Source organism: Macaca thibetana, chromosome 12 (assembly GCF_024542745.1).
Source record: "Macaca thibetana thibetana isolate TM-01 chromosome 12, ASM2454274v1, whole genome shotgun sequence".
In the NCBI taxonomy this organism is placed as follows: domain Eukaryota; kingdom Metazoa; phylum Chordata; class Mammalia; order Primates; family Cercopithecidae; genus Macaca; species Macaca thibetana.
This window is the reverse complement of record NC_065589.1, coordinates 12,621,760-12,640,577: the sequence shown is the minus strand read 5'-3', so window position 1 is coordinate 12,640,577 and position 18,818 is coordinate 12,621,760. Positions and strand designations below refer to the sequence as shown.

Genomic DNA, 18,818 nt, shown 5'->3' with positions numbered 1-18,818 from the left:
AAATAACAGGCTGGGTGTGGTGTCTCCTGCCTGGAGTCCCAACACTTTGGGAGGCAGAGGTGGGAAGATTGCTTGAGCCCAGGAGTTCTAGACCAGCCTGGGCAACATAATAAGACTCCATCTCTAAAAACAAATTTAAAAAAATAGCCAGGCATGGGGGCACACACCAGTAGTCCCAGCTACTCGGGAGGCTGAAATGGGAGGATTGCTTGAGCCTGGGAGATCAAGGCTGCAGTGAGCCACGATTGCACCACTGCACTCCAGCCTGGGCGACCCCATCTAAAAATAAATAAATAAATAAATAAAAATTAAGTGAAATAAGAGATCAAAAGTCAACTAAAATGAGGAGACAATGTGTTTTAGACCAATGGAGAGTAGCAGGGCTAGCAGAAAAGCCATGTGGACCAGCATCTTTTTCCTCCACATAGCTGCCCACTTGGAGGGGCCGTGAGTACAATGGTAATGCCGAGACCAATTAGGTTAGTGGTATAGACGGGAGTCTGATGAGATCAAGGGGATGCAGAAATCACTGTGTTAAGGAGTGAGTGTCCCTAAAAGTTTCTGGTCTCAGGGCAGGAACAGCAATTGGAAACAGATGCCTCAAAAATGCATTCGGTTAGTCCCAAAGGCAGCTCGGTGAAAGCAGGAAAGACCCAGCCTCACCTAACATCACTCCCAGGGGAAAAATGCCCTGAAGCTTGTATTCCACTGATGGTTGTTACAGCTCTTATGTGACTGTACATGATAACCATTTTAGTTTGTTGGCTTCTTTGAATTACAGGTCAAACTGCCTTAATATTTGGTACAAGAATATTAAACTATGTCATCAATTTGTGCAAAGGTAAATTTGACTTCCTTGAACGGCTCTCAGACAATTTGCTCCTGAATATCATTTCTTATCTGGATCTTGAAGATATTGCCAGGCTTTCCCAAACATCACACAGATTTGCGAAGGTAACGGTCCATTATTTTATGTCTATATAGAATTTTCCATGTGCTTTCTAAAACGATTTTTTAACATAGCAATCCTTTGTTGAGTACTAACTTTGTGATGGACACTGTCTTAGGTGCACAAGCAGCAGAGATGAAAAGATATTTCTCTCCTCAAAGAACTTACAGTCTCATAGTAGAGATTCAGGTACATGCAAATAATTACAATCCAGCGTGATCAGTTCAACAAGGGATGTGTATGCAAGGTACAAAGATAGTGCAAAGTGATTTTCTCTGCCTGGCTTCACAGAAGCAGGTTACTTTTTCTGGCTTTTGAGGGTGAAATTGGTGAAGACAGGTGATCTGGGTTAGGGGGCATTCCAAGGCAGGGAAAAACCAAGCAGAAGCATGGTAGCATAAGAGAATAGGGCACTTTGGGAGGCCGAGGTGGGTGGATCACCTGAGGTCAGGAGTTTGAGACCAGCCTGGCCAACATGGGGAAACGCTGTCTCTACTAAAAATACAAAAATTAGCCGGGCATGGTGGTAGGCGACTGTAATCCCAGCTACTCAGGAGTTTGAGGCAGGAGAATCACTTGAACCCAGGACGCGGAGGCGGCAGTGAGCCGAGATCTCACCACTGCACTCCAGCCTGGGTGACAGAGCAAGACTCTGACTCAAAAAAAAAAAAAAAAAAAAAAGGAGAGAGAATACGGCAAGGAGGACTACCTGACATCCGTTTCCATTTCTTCTAGTAATAGCCTTTGCTGCGTTGCCTGTCTCCTAGTATGTGTTTCGGTGGGCTGTCCATTGCAGTGCCCCGTTTTCTTCCTTGCCCGAAGCTGATGAGATGCACTGTCTCACTGCTTCACATCCTCAGCAGAATAACCCAAGAGCAGGAAGCACAGTTAGTGCTGATTTCAGCCAGCCAGTGTCAAGGCTTCAGTGTGACCTTTGTCATTTGCACTCCCTGGATCCTGGAAGATGCCTTGGTCCCTACCCCTTCAGCTGTTCCTTCAATTCTAGACCCCCCAACCCTACCCCACAGTCACACACATACTAATTTTCCATTAAATCTCTTTTTGGCTTAAGTTAATCAGAATGGGAATCTGTTGCTTGCAACTGAGGAAGCCTGACTAGCTCGGTATTTAGCTGTAATGTATTGGGGGCAATGTCCATTTATAAAAGAACATACAACATTTTCCAAGATGATTCAAAACATAATCTTATTATCTAAAAAGCCAACATTTTTTCCCAATAATGCAATAAAATGTCTTGATTTTAAAAATCAATTTTAGTTCAGGCACAGTGGCTCATGCCTGTAATTCCAGCACTTTGGGAGGCTGAGGAGGGAGGATTGGTTGAGCCTAGGAATTTGAGATCAACTTGGGCAGTGTAGGGAGATTCCATCTCTACAATACATTTTTTAAAAATTAGCTGAGTATTATGGCCGAACACAGTGACTCATGCCTGTAATCCCAGCACTTTGGGAGGCCGAGGTGGGTGGATCACCTGAGGTCGGGAGTTTGAGAACAGCCTGACCAGCATGGAGAAACCCCGTCTCTACTAAAAATACAAAATTAGCCAGGTGTGGTGGCACATGCCTGCAATCCCAGTTACTAGGGAGGCTGAGGCAGGAGAATCGCTTGAACCTGGGAGGTGGAGGTTGCAGTGAGCCAAGATTGCGCCATTGCACTCCAGCCTGGGCAACAAGAGCGAAATTCTGTCTCAAAAAAAAAAAATTAGCTGAGTGTCATGGCATGCCCCTGTGGTCCCAGTTACTCTGGAGGCTGAATAGGAGGATCACTTGAGCCCAGGAAGTTGAGGTTACAGTGAGTTGTGTTCACACCACTGCATCCCAGCCTGGGCAACAGAGCAAAACAACCACGTCTCAAAAAAAAAAATTTTTTTAAGTAATATATATATATATATTTTTTTTTTTTAGACAAAATCTTGCTCTATTGCCCAGGCCAGAGTGCAATGGCATGATCTCAACTCACTGCAACCTCCACCTCTTGGGTTCAAGTGATTCTTGTGCCTCAGCTTCCCAAGTAAGTGGGATTACAGGTGCCCACCATCATGCCCAGCTAATTTTTATATTTTTAGTAGATACGGGGTTTCCCCATGTTGGCCAGGCTGATCTCAAACTCCTGATCTCAGGTGATCCACCCACCTCGGCCTCCCAAAGTGCTGGGATTACAGGTGTGAGCCACTGCGCCTGGCCTTAAGTGATATAATCTGTATTATAGTACTTAATATATTCCTTTTGAGTGTGTGTGTGTATATATACACATATATATGTATACATGTATACATTTTGAGACTGTCTCAAAAAAAATTATATTACTTAAAATTATTTTTTTTGAGGCAGGGTTTTGCTCTGTTGCCCAGGCTGGGGTGCAGTGGTGTGAACACAACTCACTGTAACCTCAACCTCCTGGGCTCAAGTGATCCTCCTATTCAGCCTCCAGAGTAAGTGGGACTACAGGAGTTCAAGAGCAACCTGGGCAACACAATGAAATCCCACCTCTCTTTTAAACATTAAATATGTGTGTGTGTGTATATATGTGTGTGTGTGTGTGTGTATATATATACACATACGCATGTGGATATATACACATATACACACATATACACACATATATACACACATATATATACACATATATATGTTTTTTAACTTTTATTTTGGGTTCGGGCATATGTGTGAAGGTTTGTTACATAGGTAAACTCATGTCACAGGGGTTTTTTGTACAGATTATTTAATCACCCAGGTTAATTATTAAACCCAGTTCCCTATAGTTATCTTTTCTGCTCCTCGCTTCCTCCCACCCTGCACCCTCAAGTAGGCACCAGTATCTGTTGCTTCCTTCTTTGTATTCATAAGTTCTCATTATTTAGCCCCCCAAAATATATTTTTTACTTGATTTTCCTCCCTAAAAATGGAAAGCTGAAAACAAGTACTATCGTATATATTTTTGTCATTAAATAAGTATCCTAAAGTTGAAATGTTGTGCTTGGTACTGATAAGAAGCTGATTATTAGGGCTGGGCACAGTGGCTCACGCCTGTAATCCCAGCACTTTGGGAGGCCGAGGTGGGTGGATCACCTGAGGTCAGGAGACCAGCCTTGCCAACATGGGGAAACCACATCTCAACTAAAAATACGAAAATTAGCTGGGTATGGTGGCACAGGCCTGTAATCCCAGGTACTTGGGAGGCTGAGGCAGGAGAGCTGCTTGAACCCAGGATGCAGAGGTTGCAGTGAGCCAAGATCATACCACCGTACTGCAGCCTGGGCAACAGAGTGAGACTGTCAAGAAAAAAAAGAAGAAGAAGAAGAAGCTGATTATTCATACTTTAAATGAAAAGAGAATTCTACGTAAATAAAATATACTAGTGGGGATCTAGTAAAAGTTTCTTCCCTGTTGCCAGGGCCTGGATTTGATTTTCTATCAAATTCTTCTATTTACTTTCAGTAAATTTCTGCTCCTGCAAGTAGGGAGGGTTTGATGGGAAACAGCAGCAAGTGAGTGACTTCTGGTATTTATTCCTCACGCTGAGCGGCTGCCTTCTCTCCAAGTTTTACTCACTTCCACTATTACTTTCACTCTCAGTGTCCTGCTATTATTTCAGTGCAGTCTTGAAAACATTCTCCTTAATTTAGCCAGTGCTCTGAAGTAGGGCTTCTCTAAGTTGCTGATTTCAGCCCTGAGCATCTTTACAGAACAGAATTATTAGAAGATGGGGCATGACTCAGGGCTGCTGCTTTTATTCTCCCCACATAACATTAATCACTTTTGTTTTGTTTTGTTTGAGTCAGAGTCTCTCTCTGTTACCCAGGCTGGAGTTCAGTGGCGAGATCTCGACTCACTGCAACCTCCACCTCCTGGGTTCAAGGGATTCTACTGCCTCAGCCTCCTGAGTAGCTGGGTGGGACTACAGGTGCTTGCCACCATGCCTGGCTAATTTTTGCATTTTTAGTAAAGACTGGGTTTCACCATATTGGCCAGGCTGGTCTTGAACTCCTGACCTCAAGTAATCTGCCTACCTCAGCCTCCCAAAGTGCTGGGATTACAGGCGTGAGCCACTGCACCTGACCAACCACTTTTTTTTTTCTTATTTGCACACAGGGAAAGAAGGAAAACCACTTATTTCTGTTGTCAATCTAAGTTTTATCTGTGTTCCATTTACCTATTACACACTGCATTTATAAGTTATTTTCTTTTTCTTTTTTTTTTTTTTGAAACAAAGTCTCACTCTGTTGCCCAGGCTGGAGTGCAATGGCACTATCTCGGCTCACTGCAACCTCTGCATCCTGGGTTGAAGCAACTCTCCTGTCTCAGCCTCCTGAGTAACTGGGATTACAAGCGCCCACCACCGCGCCCAGCTAATTTTTGTATTTTTAGTAGACAAAAATTCTAAATTTTTGCTGTGTTGGCCAGGCTGGTTTTGGACTCCTGACCTCAGGTGATTCACCTGCCTTGACCTCCCAAAGTGCTGGGATTAAAGGCATGAGCCACCGTGCCCAGCCTTGTAAGTCATTTTCATTTAACTACTTTATTAATGAAAAAAAGGCTTCCTTTTCAAATTCTGAGGGAGAAGTTTATTACCAAATTAATTGTGTCCAGTCCAACTCCTTCCTCTTACCTCAGGGAGGGAGGTGCTCCTCTCCTGTTCAAGTTCAGTGCTACCTAACACCTGGTTCTAGGGCCTACTTCTGGGAATTTCACTTATTTCCTTTCTCTTCTGTTTGTTATTGTTGTTACTATTGTTTTTTTAAGAGACAAAGTCTCACTGCATCACCCAGGCTGGGGTGCAGTGGCCTGATCTTTGTTAACTGCAATCTCTGCCTCCCGGGTTCAAGTGATTCTCATGCCTCAGCCTCCTGAGTAGCTGGAATTACAAGTGCAAGCCACCACACCTGGTTTATTTTATTTTATTTTATTTTGTTTTGTTTTGTTTTGTTTATTTATTTTTTGTATTTTTGGTAGACACAGGGTTTCACCACATTGGCCAGGCTGGTCTCGAACTCCTGACCTCAAGTGATCAGCCTGCCTCAGTTTCCCAAACTGCTGGGATTACAGGCATGAGCCACTGCTTGACCTGTTGTTTTTTTTTTAACTTTCAATTACCCAGTTTCCCTCGTGTTGACATCTTACATAACCATGGTAAATTTGTAAAAACTAGGCAATTAATATTGGTACAATACTATTAACTAAAATACAGATGTTATTTGAATTTCGTTGGTTTTTTCAATAATGTCCTTTTGCTGTTTTATGTCCAATCTAGCTTACTGCACTGCATTTAGTAATTAAATCTTTCTCTGTTTCTTTCCCCACCGTACATTAATTTTTTTTTTTTTCCTTTTTGAGACAGGGTCTTGCTTTGTTCACAGGCTGGAGTGCAATGGCATGATTATGGCTCACTGCAACCTCCATCCCCTGGGCTCGAGTGATCCTTCCACCTCAGCCTCATGGGTAGCTGGGACTACAGGCCCGCGCCACCACACCCAGCTAATTTTTGTATTTTTTGTAGAGAAGGGGTTTTGCCATGTTGTGCAGGTTGGTCTTGTACTCTGGGGCTCAAGCAATCCTCCCGCTTCAGCTCCCAAAGTGTTGGGATTACAAGCGTGAGCCACCATGCCCGGCATTAATTATTTTTCTCAAATCAGTTTCATCCTTCAAAAAACAAAAACTCTTTATCCTTATCCAATCTCTCTTCTTCAAAAATGATTTACATAGCAGTTCATGCCCAGCTAAACCAGCAGCATCCGTGACTTCATAATCCATGATGAAATGAGGCTAATAAGGATGGTATCAAGTTTTTGATAAAGCTAAACTTGTTTCATTTAAATGACCATCTTTCAGTGGATGTTAGGTCTTTCCTATTTTGGGGAGGGTTAAAATGTTCCTTCTTGGCCAGGCATGGTGGCTCACGCCTTTGGGAGGCTGAGGCGGGTGGATCACGAGGTCAGGAGATCAAGACCATCCTGGCCAATGTGGTGAAACCCTGTATCTACTAAAAATACAAAAAATTAGCCCGGCATGGTGGCATGTGCCTGTAGTCTCAGGTACTCAAGAGGTCGAGGCAGGAGAATCGCTTGAACCTGGGAGGCAGAGGTTGCAGCGAGCCAAGATGGAGCCACTGCACTCCAGCCTGGAGTGAGACTCCATCTTAAAAAAAAAAAAAGTTCGGCCGGGCGCGGTGGCTCAAGCCTGTAATCCCAGCACTTTGGGAGGCCGAGACGGGCGGATCACGAGGTCAGGAGATCGAGACCATCCTGGTTAACATGGTGAAACCCCGTCTCTACTAAAAAAAAAAATACAAAAAACTAGCCGGGCGAGGTGGCGGATGCCTGTAGTCCCAGCTACTCGGGAGGCTGAGGCAGGAGAATGGCGTGAACCCAGGAGGTGGAGCTGCAGTGAGCTGAGATCCGGCCACTGCACTCCAGCCTGGGTGACAGCGCGAGACTCCGTCAAAAAAAAAAAAAAAAAAAAAAAAAAAAAAAAAAAATTCATTTTTTTATGAAGTGCTGGCAATAATACCTGGTCATTTTAAAAATTGTTCTCGGCCGGGCGCGGTGGCTCAAGCCTGTAATCCCAGCACTTTGGGAGGCCGAGGCGGGTGGATCACGAGGTCAGGAGATCGAGACTATCCTGGCTAACATGGTGAAACCCCGTCTCTACTAAAAATACAAAAAACTAGCCGGGCGTGGTGGCCGGCGCCTGTAGTCTCAGCTACTTGGGAGGCTGAGGCGGGAGAATGGCGTGAACCCGGGAGGCGGAGCTTGCAGTGAGCCAAGATCACGCCACTGCACTCCAGCCTGGGAGACACAGCAAGACTCCGTCTCAAAAAAAAAAAAAGAATTGTTCTCATTTGACAAAATGTGAAAGTCAGCAGCACCCTTATTTTGGTTATTTATTATCATTTTATTTTGTTCTGCTTTTTAAAAAATTCACTGGTCTTAGGATAACCCAAAATTCTGACAGGTGTTGGTCTAATGTCAGCCTACAGCTCCTCTTTCATTTTCCCCTTTGTCCATGCCTGCAAAATATCTCTGGCTCGTTCGCACCAACCTTGTGTTTGTTGTATCAAAAGGGCCTATTTCAGGCGTTCTGCTTCTTTTTTTGACATGGAGTCTTGCTGTGTTGCCCAGGCTGGAGTACAGTGGTGTGATCTCGGCTCACTGCAACCTCCACCTCCCGGGTTCAAGTGATTCTCCTGCCTCAGCCTCCCAAGTAGCTGGGACTACAAGCGTGGGCCACTGCACCCAGCTAATTTTTAGTATTTTTAGTAGAGACAGGGTTTTGCCATGTTGGCCAGGCTAGTCTTGAACTCTTGACCTCAGGTGATCGCCTGCCTTGGCCTCCCAAAGTGCTGAGATTATAGGCATGAGCCACCCATGCCCAACCAAGTCTTCTGCTTCTTGACTCATCCCTGCTTCCAGGACTCTGGTGGGTTTTCTCCTGGGAGCCCCTTCGTTGCTTCATTGGTTGCTTGTCCATGTGAGCTCAGGGTGGTCATTTTACATTGCACTCTGGGCATGCCATTATCCTGCTCACTGGCCCTTAATGGCTTCCTGTCATTTTCAGAATGAGGTTCAAGGTCTTAGCCAGCACAGCCACGGGGCCCTCGCCCTGCCTCCTGCCACCCTCTGCCCCAGCCAGGTCAGCTCCTTGCAGCTCTCTGCTGTGTTCTACTGTGTCTTTTGCCTTTGCTTACACTGCTTTCTTTTCCAGGAATATTCTCCTCCTGACTCATCCACCACCTGGACCTTCCAAAAGCCCCTTGCTTGCCCCGCCCCCTTGACTTGTCTCCCTGCCGAGCTCAAGGGCAAGGATTTTGTCACCTGACTTCATATACCCACCTTAACAGAGTGTCTAGCCCAGAATTACCTCCCAGAAAACAGTGGCTGAATGCTTCCATATCAATTTTGTTTATATTTTTGAAAAAGAAAGTTGACATCCATTGCAATGGTCAGATTGGAAATGTTTAAAAATTATGTATCCTTGTATATAAACTAAAAAGTTATTGCCCTTCCCAGTCCTGACCCTCATTGCTCTGATTCTCATCTCTAGTGGCAACCATATTAACCGTGTTCTGTATGTCCTTCCAGAGATATTCTACACATGTAGAAGCATATGTGTGTAGCATGTGCGAGTACATATACTGGTACACACACCCTTCTAAAAAGCATGTGGTAACATATTTTATATTGTTCTTCATCTGTTTTTTTTCTACTTCACAACATATTTTAGACACTTTTAAAATATCAGTACCAGCCAGGCATGGTGGCTCACGCCTATAATCCCAGCACTTCAGGAGGCCGAGGCAGGTGGATCACTTGAGGTGAGGAGTTTGAGACCAGCCTGACCAACATGGTGAAACCTCATCTCTACTAAAAATACAAAATTAGCTGGGCATGGTGGCACATGACTGTAATCCCAGCTACTTGAGAGAATCACTGAGGCAGGAGAATCACTTGAACCCGGGAGGCAGAGTTTGCAGTGAGCCGAGATTGAGTCATTGCATTCCAGCCTTGGCAATAAGAGTAGAACTCCATCTCAAAAATAAATAAAATATCAGTACCTATCAATCTTCCTCCATTTAAAAAATTGCCATAGGATAGCAATGCATGGACAGATTATTTATTTATTTATTTATTTCCTAAGACAGGGTCATCTTGCTGTGTCATCCAGGCAGGAGTGCAGTGGCACAAACACAGCTCACTGCAGCCTTCACCTCCTGGGCTCAAGCAATCCTCCTGCCTCGGCCTCTCAAATGGCTGGGACTACAGGTGCACACCACCACACCCAGCTAATTTTTGTGTGTTTTGTAGAGACCGTGTCTTGCTATCTTGCCTTAGCAGGTCTCGAACTCTTGGGCTCAAGCAATCCTGCCTTGGCCTTTCAAAGTGTTGGGATTTCAGGTGTGAGCCACCACACACAGTGTAGATAATTGATTTAACCAGATTTTTTGTTTCCCCTCTGTATTTATAAATGATGCTCCATACTTTATATACAATTTGCATTGCATGTTTATCTGTAGAAAAAAGTTGCATAAGTGTAACTATTTAAAATAATCAAAGAAATATATTGAAATATGCATGATATAGGTAGTGTACTGGGACTATAATATGGGCCTCTATGCATACGGAAAAAAGGAAATAAGTGTGTACCTTGGGTCACAGGCTATAACATACATGCATTTATTTATTTATTTATTTATTTATTTATTTATTTATTTATTTATTTGAGATAGAGTCTCACTCTGTCACTCAGGTCAGAGTGCAGTGGCATGATCTTGGTTCATTGCAGCCTCTGCCTCCCAGATTCTAATGATTCTCCTGCCTCAGCCTCCTGAGTAGCTGATATTACAGGTGCCCTCCTCCATACCTGGCTAATTTTTGTATTTTTAGTAGAGATGGGGTTTCACCATGTTGGCCAGGCTGATCTTGAACTCCTGACCTCAAGTGATCTGCCTACCTTGGCCTCCCAAAGTGCTAGGATTACAGACGTGAGCCACTATGTCCGGCCCATAAGAACATTTATTGAGTACTTATTGTATGTCTAGCATTCCACTAAGTTTTCTAATTATATTATTTTACTTAGTTCTCATAGAAATCTTAAGATGTAGATGCTCTTATTATCCTTATTCAATTTTATTTCATTTTACTTTATTATTATTTTTTTTGAGACAGAGTCTTGCTCTGTTGCCTAGGCTGGCATAATCTCGGCTCACTGTAACCTCCGCCTCCTGGGTTCAAGCAATTCTCCTGCCTCAGCCTCCTGAGTAGCTGAGACTATAGGTGCGTGCCACTATGCCCAGCTAATTTTTGTATTTTTAGTAGAGACGGGGTTTCGCCATGTTGGGCAGGCTGGTCTCTAACTTCTGACCTCAGGTGATCTGTCTGCCTTGGCCTCCCAGAGTGCTGGGATTACAGGCGTGAGCCACTGCACCCAGCCATCCTATTCATAAGGAAGCTAAAGATCAACAAGTCTAATTGATGTGCTGGAAGTCTTATGGCCCAGGGAGTTTCCCTCAGGCACCTGACTCTTGGACGGGGTGATAAATGGATAGGCTTCAGGGCTGTGTGCAGTCAGTATGTAAGTACTGGGCCCCTGCTGTGGGCCAGACACAGTGGTAGGTTCTGGGGAGATGCACGTGTCCCTGCCTTTGAGGAGCTTACATTCTTGAGCAGAGCAAAGGAAGAATATGGCTGGAAATGAAGTGGGAGAGGCTGGGAGTAGCGGGCAGATCTGCAGACACATGGTCAAAGGGTTGTTTTCATGGAGCCTGTTGAGAGTAGGGTGTGCAGGGTCACCTCTACAAGACAGAAAGGCTCCCACAGCCAGACCTGACTCCACAGGATCACATCTACCTTAGAATCGTAAAGACACATGCCAAGAGCCAGACTGTGTGGGGAGTCTGTGAAAGGGGCCCCAGCCCGGGGAGTCCATGGTGCTATTCCAGCGTTGAGGTTGGAAGTATCCAGTTATACTTAATGCCACCAGCAATCAGGATCATCCAGCTGTCTGCCTTTGCTCTGATTCCATGTGGACCAAGGCCTGGAGCCTGCAGCCTGGAGCCGTGGATGAGCAACCAGTATACTGGAAAGTAGAGCTCCATACCTCTCCGGGTAGAGTTCCACACCTGTCAGGCTGGGGCCAGTCTGGACTGAGGCAAGTTCACCAAGGTGTGCTGCCATCTGGGCACCTGCCTGGGGGGCCTAGTGGCTTGTCCCTGATAGCACCAGGCCTTGATGCTATCCATTTTCTCCAAACTGCAGCAGAGTAAGCCTGGAGAAACTGCCAGTGCAGCTAGATGAGAAGGCTGAGGCCCAGGCTGGGAAAGGGCTGGTCATGACAGGCATATAAACACATTCATCCTGGTTGTGACTCAGGAATCACCAGAACGGCTCAGGAAGAAAACCACTCCTCTGTCGCTTTTTGGCTGTGGAGAGACAGGCTTTTCCCTGTGTCTGCAAACCCACTATGATCATAAACCCCATGTCGGGCCGAGCAGGTGAAGCCCCTGGGGCCCAGGTGAAAACACAGATGCCAGGCCCATCCCCTGAGCGTCTGGCTTGGTAGATCTGAGGTAGAACCAGCACTTGTGCTCTTAATGTGTTTTCTTGTGTTTACAGCAAGCTGATTCTAAGGGTTTGGTTCAAGAATTTTTTTTTTTTTTTTTTTTTTTTTTTTGAGATGGACTCTTGCTCTGTCACCTAGACTGGAGTGCAGTGGAGCAATCTTGGCTCACTGCAACCTCCACCTCCCAGGTTCAAGCAGTTCTCCCTCAGCCTCCCAAGTAGCTGGGACTACAGGTGCACACCACCATACCTGGCTAATTTTTGTATTTTTAGTAGAGACAGGGTTTCACCATGTTGGCCAGGCTGGTCTCAAATTCCCGACCTCAAGTAATCCACCCGCTTCGGCCTCCTAAAGTGCTGGGATTACAGGAGCCCGCCACCACCCCTGGCTAATTTTTGTACTTTTAGTAGAGACAGGGTTTCACCACATCGCCCTAGCTGGTCTCAAACTCCTGACCTCAAGTGATCCACCCCTCTCAGCCTCGCAAAGTGCTGGGATTACAGGCATGAGTGAGCCACTGTGCTGGACCTGGCCCAAGAATTTGACCAATCGATATTAAGGTTGTACAGATCAAATGTCTCAAGGGACTCTAGAAGGCTGGAAGCTTACGGGAGGGGATCTCCTAGCATCACTGTGCGCAGGCAGTGTGCTGTGTTTAAATCAGCAGGAGGCTGGAGGGCTGGGTTCTGTTCTGTTCTTAGCTCAGCCACTCCCCAGCATGAACCTGGAACAGCATCCTTCTCCCTTTTCTTCTCTCAGCCCTGGTTTTCCTATTTGCAAAGGGAGAGGTTTTAAGCAGATAAGCCCTAAAATTCTCTTCAACTTGACAATTTACGTATGCAAAATTCATGCACCACCACCAGGGGGAGCTAAATCCATGGTTAGCTGGGCTTTGGATCAGAGTAGCTAAGAACTATAGAACCTTCGGTTTTGCAACCTGGCAACTTATACTAAGCAAAAGATCGTCAGGGTTTGGGAGTCATAGATGGGGATATTTTGTGCACCAACTTATAAGACAAAAACTGTAAATATTTTCAGTATAAAATTTTGATGAGTCATAAATGAAGTTATACTAGTGGAAATTTTAGCTCTTTTGAGAATTATTTCCTTTCCCCCCAAATCTTGTAGTTTTCTCCCATAATCTCTATTACAAGACACATTAATATCCTGAAATGTACTGTGCTAGTAATGGGATAGTAATCCACATTGGTGCTGGAGTTCAGATCTTTTGAAGGAGGGTCAAATGATCTGTTTTTCATATTAAGACATTTAAAAAGTTTTCCTTTGTTTATATTTAGAATAGATTGTAATCCGAGTAGAGGAACTAAACCTTGAAGGACTGTGGAAGGGGAGATGAGATAATGAATGACCCATCTAACATCAAAAAGTTTTGGGGTCCGTAGATACCGTATGATTCAGTGTTGCTGTTTAGCATAACCATTATGTGAATATAATAGCTGTTGCTTTGATGTTTATGCAGAAAGGATCTTAAGCAATTATGCCTTATTGTACTATTCATTTCTATTTCTAATTCATTCTCTTCCCTTATTGGAGTACTTTTAGAAGAGCATGAAGTATGGAAGGAAGGAGTGGTGACCGCTTTCTGTTCAGAAGTGAATATAGTGGTGTCAGGAGGTAGAGATCACATTTACACATTTCTTCCTCACCAGGAGGAAGTCAGGACACAGGGGAGCACAGCACAACAGGGCTGGCCAGGGCTGGTGCTGTTTGGGATAGGAGGTAGGATGGGTATGGGGAAGCTGGGTATGGGCCAGGGAGGCTGTTCTGGTGCTCCGGTATGAGGGGACAGCAATCATGCCTTTGTTTGTGTGAACCCAAGATTTAGCTCCCACTTACAAGTAAGGACATGCGATATTTGGTTTCCTGTTTCTGTTACTTTGCTTAGGATAACAGACTTCAGCAGCATCCACACTGCTGCAAGGACATGGTTTCATTCTTTTTTTATGGTGTGCAGTGGCAAAAGCTAACAGAAGAATAGAACATCTTCTACATTCAAGACCAAAAGTGCTCACACCTTGCAGGAATTGGAGAAGGTTTGGATCACATCACCGGGTGTAGCATCTTGATGAGTTGAAGGACTAAACCTTGAAGGACTGTGGAAGGGGAGATAAGATAATGAATGACCGTCTAACATCAAAAAGTTTTGGAGTCCATAGATACCATATGATTCAGTGTTGCTGTTTAGCATAACCATTATGCTAAACACAGAGTGCTTAGCATAATGCTAAGTGCTAGCTAAAGACAGAGAGAAGACGGAATGATGGTAGAGGGAGCAAATTATAAATACAACTCTGGCCAGGCATGGTGGCTCATGCCTGTAATCCCAGCCCTTTGGGAGGCTGAGGCGGGCAGATTTCAAGGTCAGGAGTTCGAGACCAGCCTGATCAACATGGTGAAACCCTCTCTATCAAAAATACAAAGTTTAGCCAGGCATGGTGGTGTGCACTTGTAGTACCAGCTACTTGGGAGATTGAGCCAGCAGAATCACTTGAACCCAGTAGGCGGAGGTTACAGTGAGCCGAGATCACACCACTGCACTCCAGCCTGGTCAACAGTGAGACTCTGTCTAAAAAAAAAAAAAATAGATAAAAAAAAAAAAAAAAAAAAAAAAGATAAGGCCTAAGGCCGGGCGCAGTGTCTCATGCCTGTAATCCCAGCACTTAGGGATGCCGAGGTGGGCGGATCACCTGAGGTCGGGAGTTCAAGACCAGCCTGACCAACATGGAGAAACCCCGTCTCCACTAAAGATACAAAATTAGCTCAGTGTGGTGGTGCAAGCCTGTAATGCCAGCTATTCAGGAGGCTGAGGCAGGAGAATCTCTTGAACCCGGGAGGCAGAGATTACAGTGAGCCGAGATTGCGCCACTGTACTCCAGCCTGGGAAACAAGAGCAAAACTCCATCTCAAAAATAAAAATAAATAATACATACATAGATAAATAGAGATGAATTGGAATTAACTAGAGGCAACTAACATCACCCAGATGTTGACAGTGACTGATGGGACTTGGCTGCAGTGGGGTGGGGGTGAAGGTGGAGAATAAACACATTTTCCCTTGCGTGAGGGAGCGTTGCCTGGTGTTGGTAGGAGCATGTTGTTTCTACTGCCATCACTGGGAAGTTTAAGTGTGTGCAGAAGGTATGTCCTTCAGATATATGTGCACTGAGATATTTGTGTCTGGCTCTTTTCCTCAAAGAGGAGGTTTCTCAAGGCAGGACCTGTGTCTGACACAGGCAGTGTTTCTCCCAGTGTCCCACAGGCAGCAGGAGTTTCATAATGAGTTTGAGTGAGTAAATGGCTTTTATTTAACACATGTGCTGTAACCCACCTCTGACTTTCCCCACTCACAGCTGTGCATGTCTGATAAACTGTGGGAACAGATAGTCCAGTCGACCTGCGACACCATCACTCCTGACGTGAGGGCCCTAGCGGAGGACATGGGTTGGAGGCAGCTGTTCTTCACCAACAAGCTCCAGCTCCAGCGGCAGCTCCGCAAGAGGAAACAAAAATATGGAAACCTGAGAGAAAAGCAACCTTAGGCACACGTTTTCCTACCAGCAGGGAGCTGAGGCACGGCTGTGTTTCTCTTCAGTGTCCAAATCTCTTCCATCTCCTTTTTTTAAGAACTAAGAGGTTTTGTTGATGCATGGAGCCATTGGAAACTCATAGAGGATTTGCACACAAATGCAGCAGAATCTGGCTCCCCAGTGCCTTGCTAGAGTCACCATAATTCTGAGGTCAAATCATGGCCCAAGGACAAGGGCTGCAAGACAGAGAGTCCCATAGGCCATCATCATCCTTATCCCACACCCATTAGAAAAGACGCTTCTATTGTATATAAACAAACAATAAATGATTATTAGTAGGTTTTTATTAGACATCTATTTTATCTAGGCAGTGGAAAGGGTAATGGTGCTTTTGAATTTTTTCCTGGCGTTGTGTCATCTGAGTCCAGCCATGAAGCTGGTGGCTGACTGTCCCCACCAGGAACCGTGAAGGGTAGGTACCACAGGAGGCGCTCGGGGTGGGTGCAGCTGCCTTCCCAACTTTGTTCTGCTAAGTCCATATTCAGGGCCCTGTCCTTGGGGGCCCAGGATGCCAGGCTCCACCCCCACATGTAGACAGCTTCCGACCTGGCGCTGGAGCATGACTGGAGAAGTGCAGGCATCCTGCTTGCGGACCTTGCTCAAAGTACAACTTCCCAGGACTACTTCACATTGTTAAATAAACCTAGAAACTTTTTTTTTTTTTTGTATTTTCTTTTTAGTAGAGGTGGAGTTTTGCCATGTAGGCCAGGCTGGTCTTGAACTCCTGACCTCAAGTGATCCACCCGCTCCGGCTTTCAAAGTGCTGGGATTACAGGCATGAGCCACTACGTCTGGCCAAAACCTATAAACATTTCTTAGAAAAATGCCGTTTCCCCAAAGGAATGTGAACAGCTACCACTTTTAACAAGGATATTTAAGAAAACAGGCTATGAGTTAACTAAGTAAAAATGTAAATATGGTTTGCATGCTGTTAACATGGCAGAGGGGTAAAAAGAATACAGTCCCAGGGGAGAAAGGTCACTTCACTGGGAAGGGTTACTTAAAAATGTTTTTCTCTCTGCACTTTTATGATTATTAAATACCCCTAGAAAATGAACTCATAGCAGCAAATCATCTAATGACTCCTTTTAGGTTACAGAGCAAAGTAGCTTTCTACTTCCACATCACCTTATAATATAGCCTTATAAATTCTTCTTTCCTGCAACCTCCACTTTCCTAACTAGGAAAACTCACATACCTCTGGTGCCAGAGAAACTGCCCAGGATGCACCAGGGCCCCGTGAACAATGCAGAAGTTGTGGTTTCTGGCTCTTTGTCCCACCTAAGTCCTTCCAGAAGGGCTCTACAGCATGGCTTAGTGACATTAAAAAAAAAAAACTAAACCCATGTAATATCAAACAAGATTTTAATCTTCATTCACACACCCTTAAAACCCAGTCATTGGGCTCCCCGGTGCCAGTTTGAGACCCTCAACCTAGCCCTCTCTGCTTCTCATTGCTGGAAGTACACACAGTCACAAGTTTTCCGTGACTGTGAAATTCAGTGCAATCTGCTTCCCGGCAGATGACCCTGACGTGGTTATGTCTGGATTTAGTCCAAGAACAGAGCAAAGCTTTACTTGTCAAGAGACCCAGGCCTCATTCTCCACTCAGGAGAGTCTGCTAGGGCAGGTACAGGTGACCAGCAGGCAGCTCAGGGCAGGAGGGCACATGCTCTGCACAGCTCTGGCTGCCTTGGCTCTCCCTGAGCTCCCAGACTTCACTCATGGCCTAATTTCAGTGACAGAACATAGGTTTTATTGTGAGGATGCAGACACGACCACAATTATGTATGTCAACATAACTTCATAAATATGTAACTGTAACTTATTTGTAACATCAGTGCAAAATGATTAAAGCTTCATGTGTAGTGTTTTATCAACAGATTCTGAAAGCTTATGGACATGCGTAATAGTCGATTCAACATGAATCAATAAGAACACAAATATGGCAATTTGAAAACACTATGTATATACCTACACACATATATATTATACTTACAATATATACTTACATATAGTATATAATAATATTACATATAAAATGTTATAAAAATAGATGCTAATGTAAATAAAAATAAGAGCTATTAATATGTTGACTATTGTTAAATAATATCTAAAATAATACAGACTATTAAATTATTTCAATACTTACTTGCCCTAATAATCTGAGTGCCTTATTACTTGATTATAATTGTTTTTGCCAAAATAGAAACAATATCATCAAGTGAACATCCTGTGTGTCCCCAGCATCCTTAGCAGTTGAAACACTTTGTCCCTCCCTCCCCCATCTCATTTTCCATGTCCACGTGACGATCCCATAACGTGGTAATAGGCAGCGATGGTCTTGACTTTCTGCTTCTATTAACAGCTTTCATGTGGATGGATAAATCTGCTTTAGGTCTTAATATTTCAGAGCGAAATGCCACACAATTTTTTTTTTTTTTTGGCAGAGTTCTACTCTTTTCACCCAGGCTGGAGTACAATGGTTCAATCTCAGTTCACGGAACCCTCCACCTCCTGGGTTCAAGCGTTTCTTCTGCCTCAGTTTCCCTAGTAGCTGGAATTACAGGCGCCCGCCACCAACCCCCACTAATTTTTGTATTTTTAGTAGAAACAGGGTTTCACCATATTGGCCAGGCTGGTCTCGAACTCCTGACCTCAGGTGACCCACCCACCTCAGCCTCCCAAAGTGCTGGAATGACAGGTGTGAGCCATGGTGCCCAGCCTTACAGCATTTTATAATCTTGCTCTTTCTTATCTTTTCAATCAAATGTGTTTCTACTCTGTTCTCATTTACCATTGTAATTATACAATACTGAAAATTTCTGATTGTTTATATATTTAGTGTTATAAGAGCAATGTATTAACAATAGAAAATATGTATTCTTAATTTATAACTAAATAATAAACATATTTCACTTAATGTCAAGTTCTACTACTACTTTTTTCCCAAACAGGTTCGTATAGTATATGCATTAAGCCTCAGCAATATAGAATCCAAAATGTTTTCTTTCTTTCTTTTTTTTTTGGAGACAGAATCTGGCTCTTGTCACCCAGGCTAGAGTGCAATGGTACAATCTCGGCTCACTGCAACCTCTGCTTCCTGGGTTCAAGCTAGTCTCCTGCCTCAGCCTCCCGAGTAGCTGGGATTACAGACACACGCCACCACACCGGGCTAATTTTTGT

The 18,818-nt window shown here is 44.4% G+C and overlaps 1 protein-coding gene across 1 annotated transcript in view; it reads left to right on the top strand.

The window, feature by feature from the left end:
* Positions 1 to 17,783, top strand: part of FBXO36 (F-box protein 36) — a 451,851-nt gene extending 434,068 nt beyond the window's left edge. Inside the window, exons 4-5 of the mRNA XM_050751161.1 lie at positions 782 to 954; positions 15,396 to 17,783. Coding sequence (XP_050607118.1) covers positions 782 to 954; positions 15,396 to 15,584 — 362 coding nt within the window. The 3' untranslated portion in view covers positions 15,585 to 17,783. The remainder of the gene's footprint in view (positions 1 to 781; positions 955 to 15,395) is intronic.
* Positions 17,784 to 18,818: the final 1,035 nt, after the last annotated feature.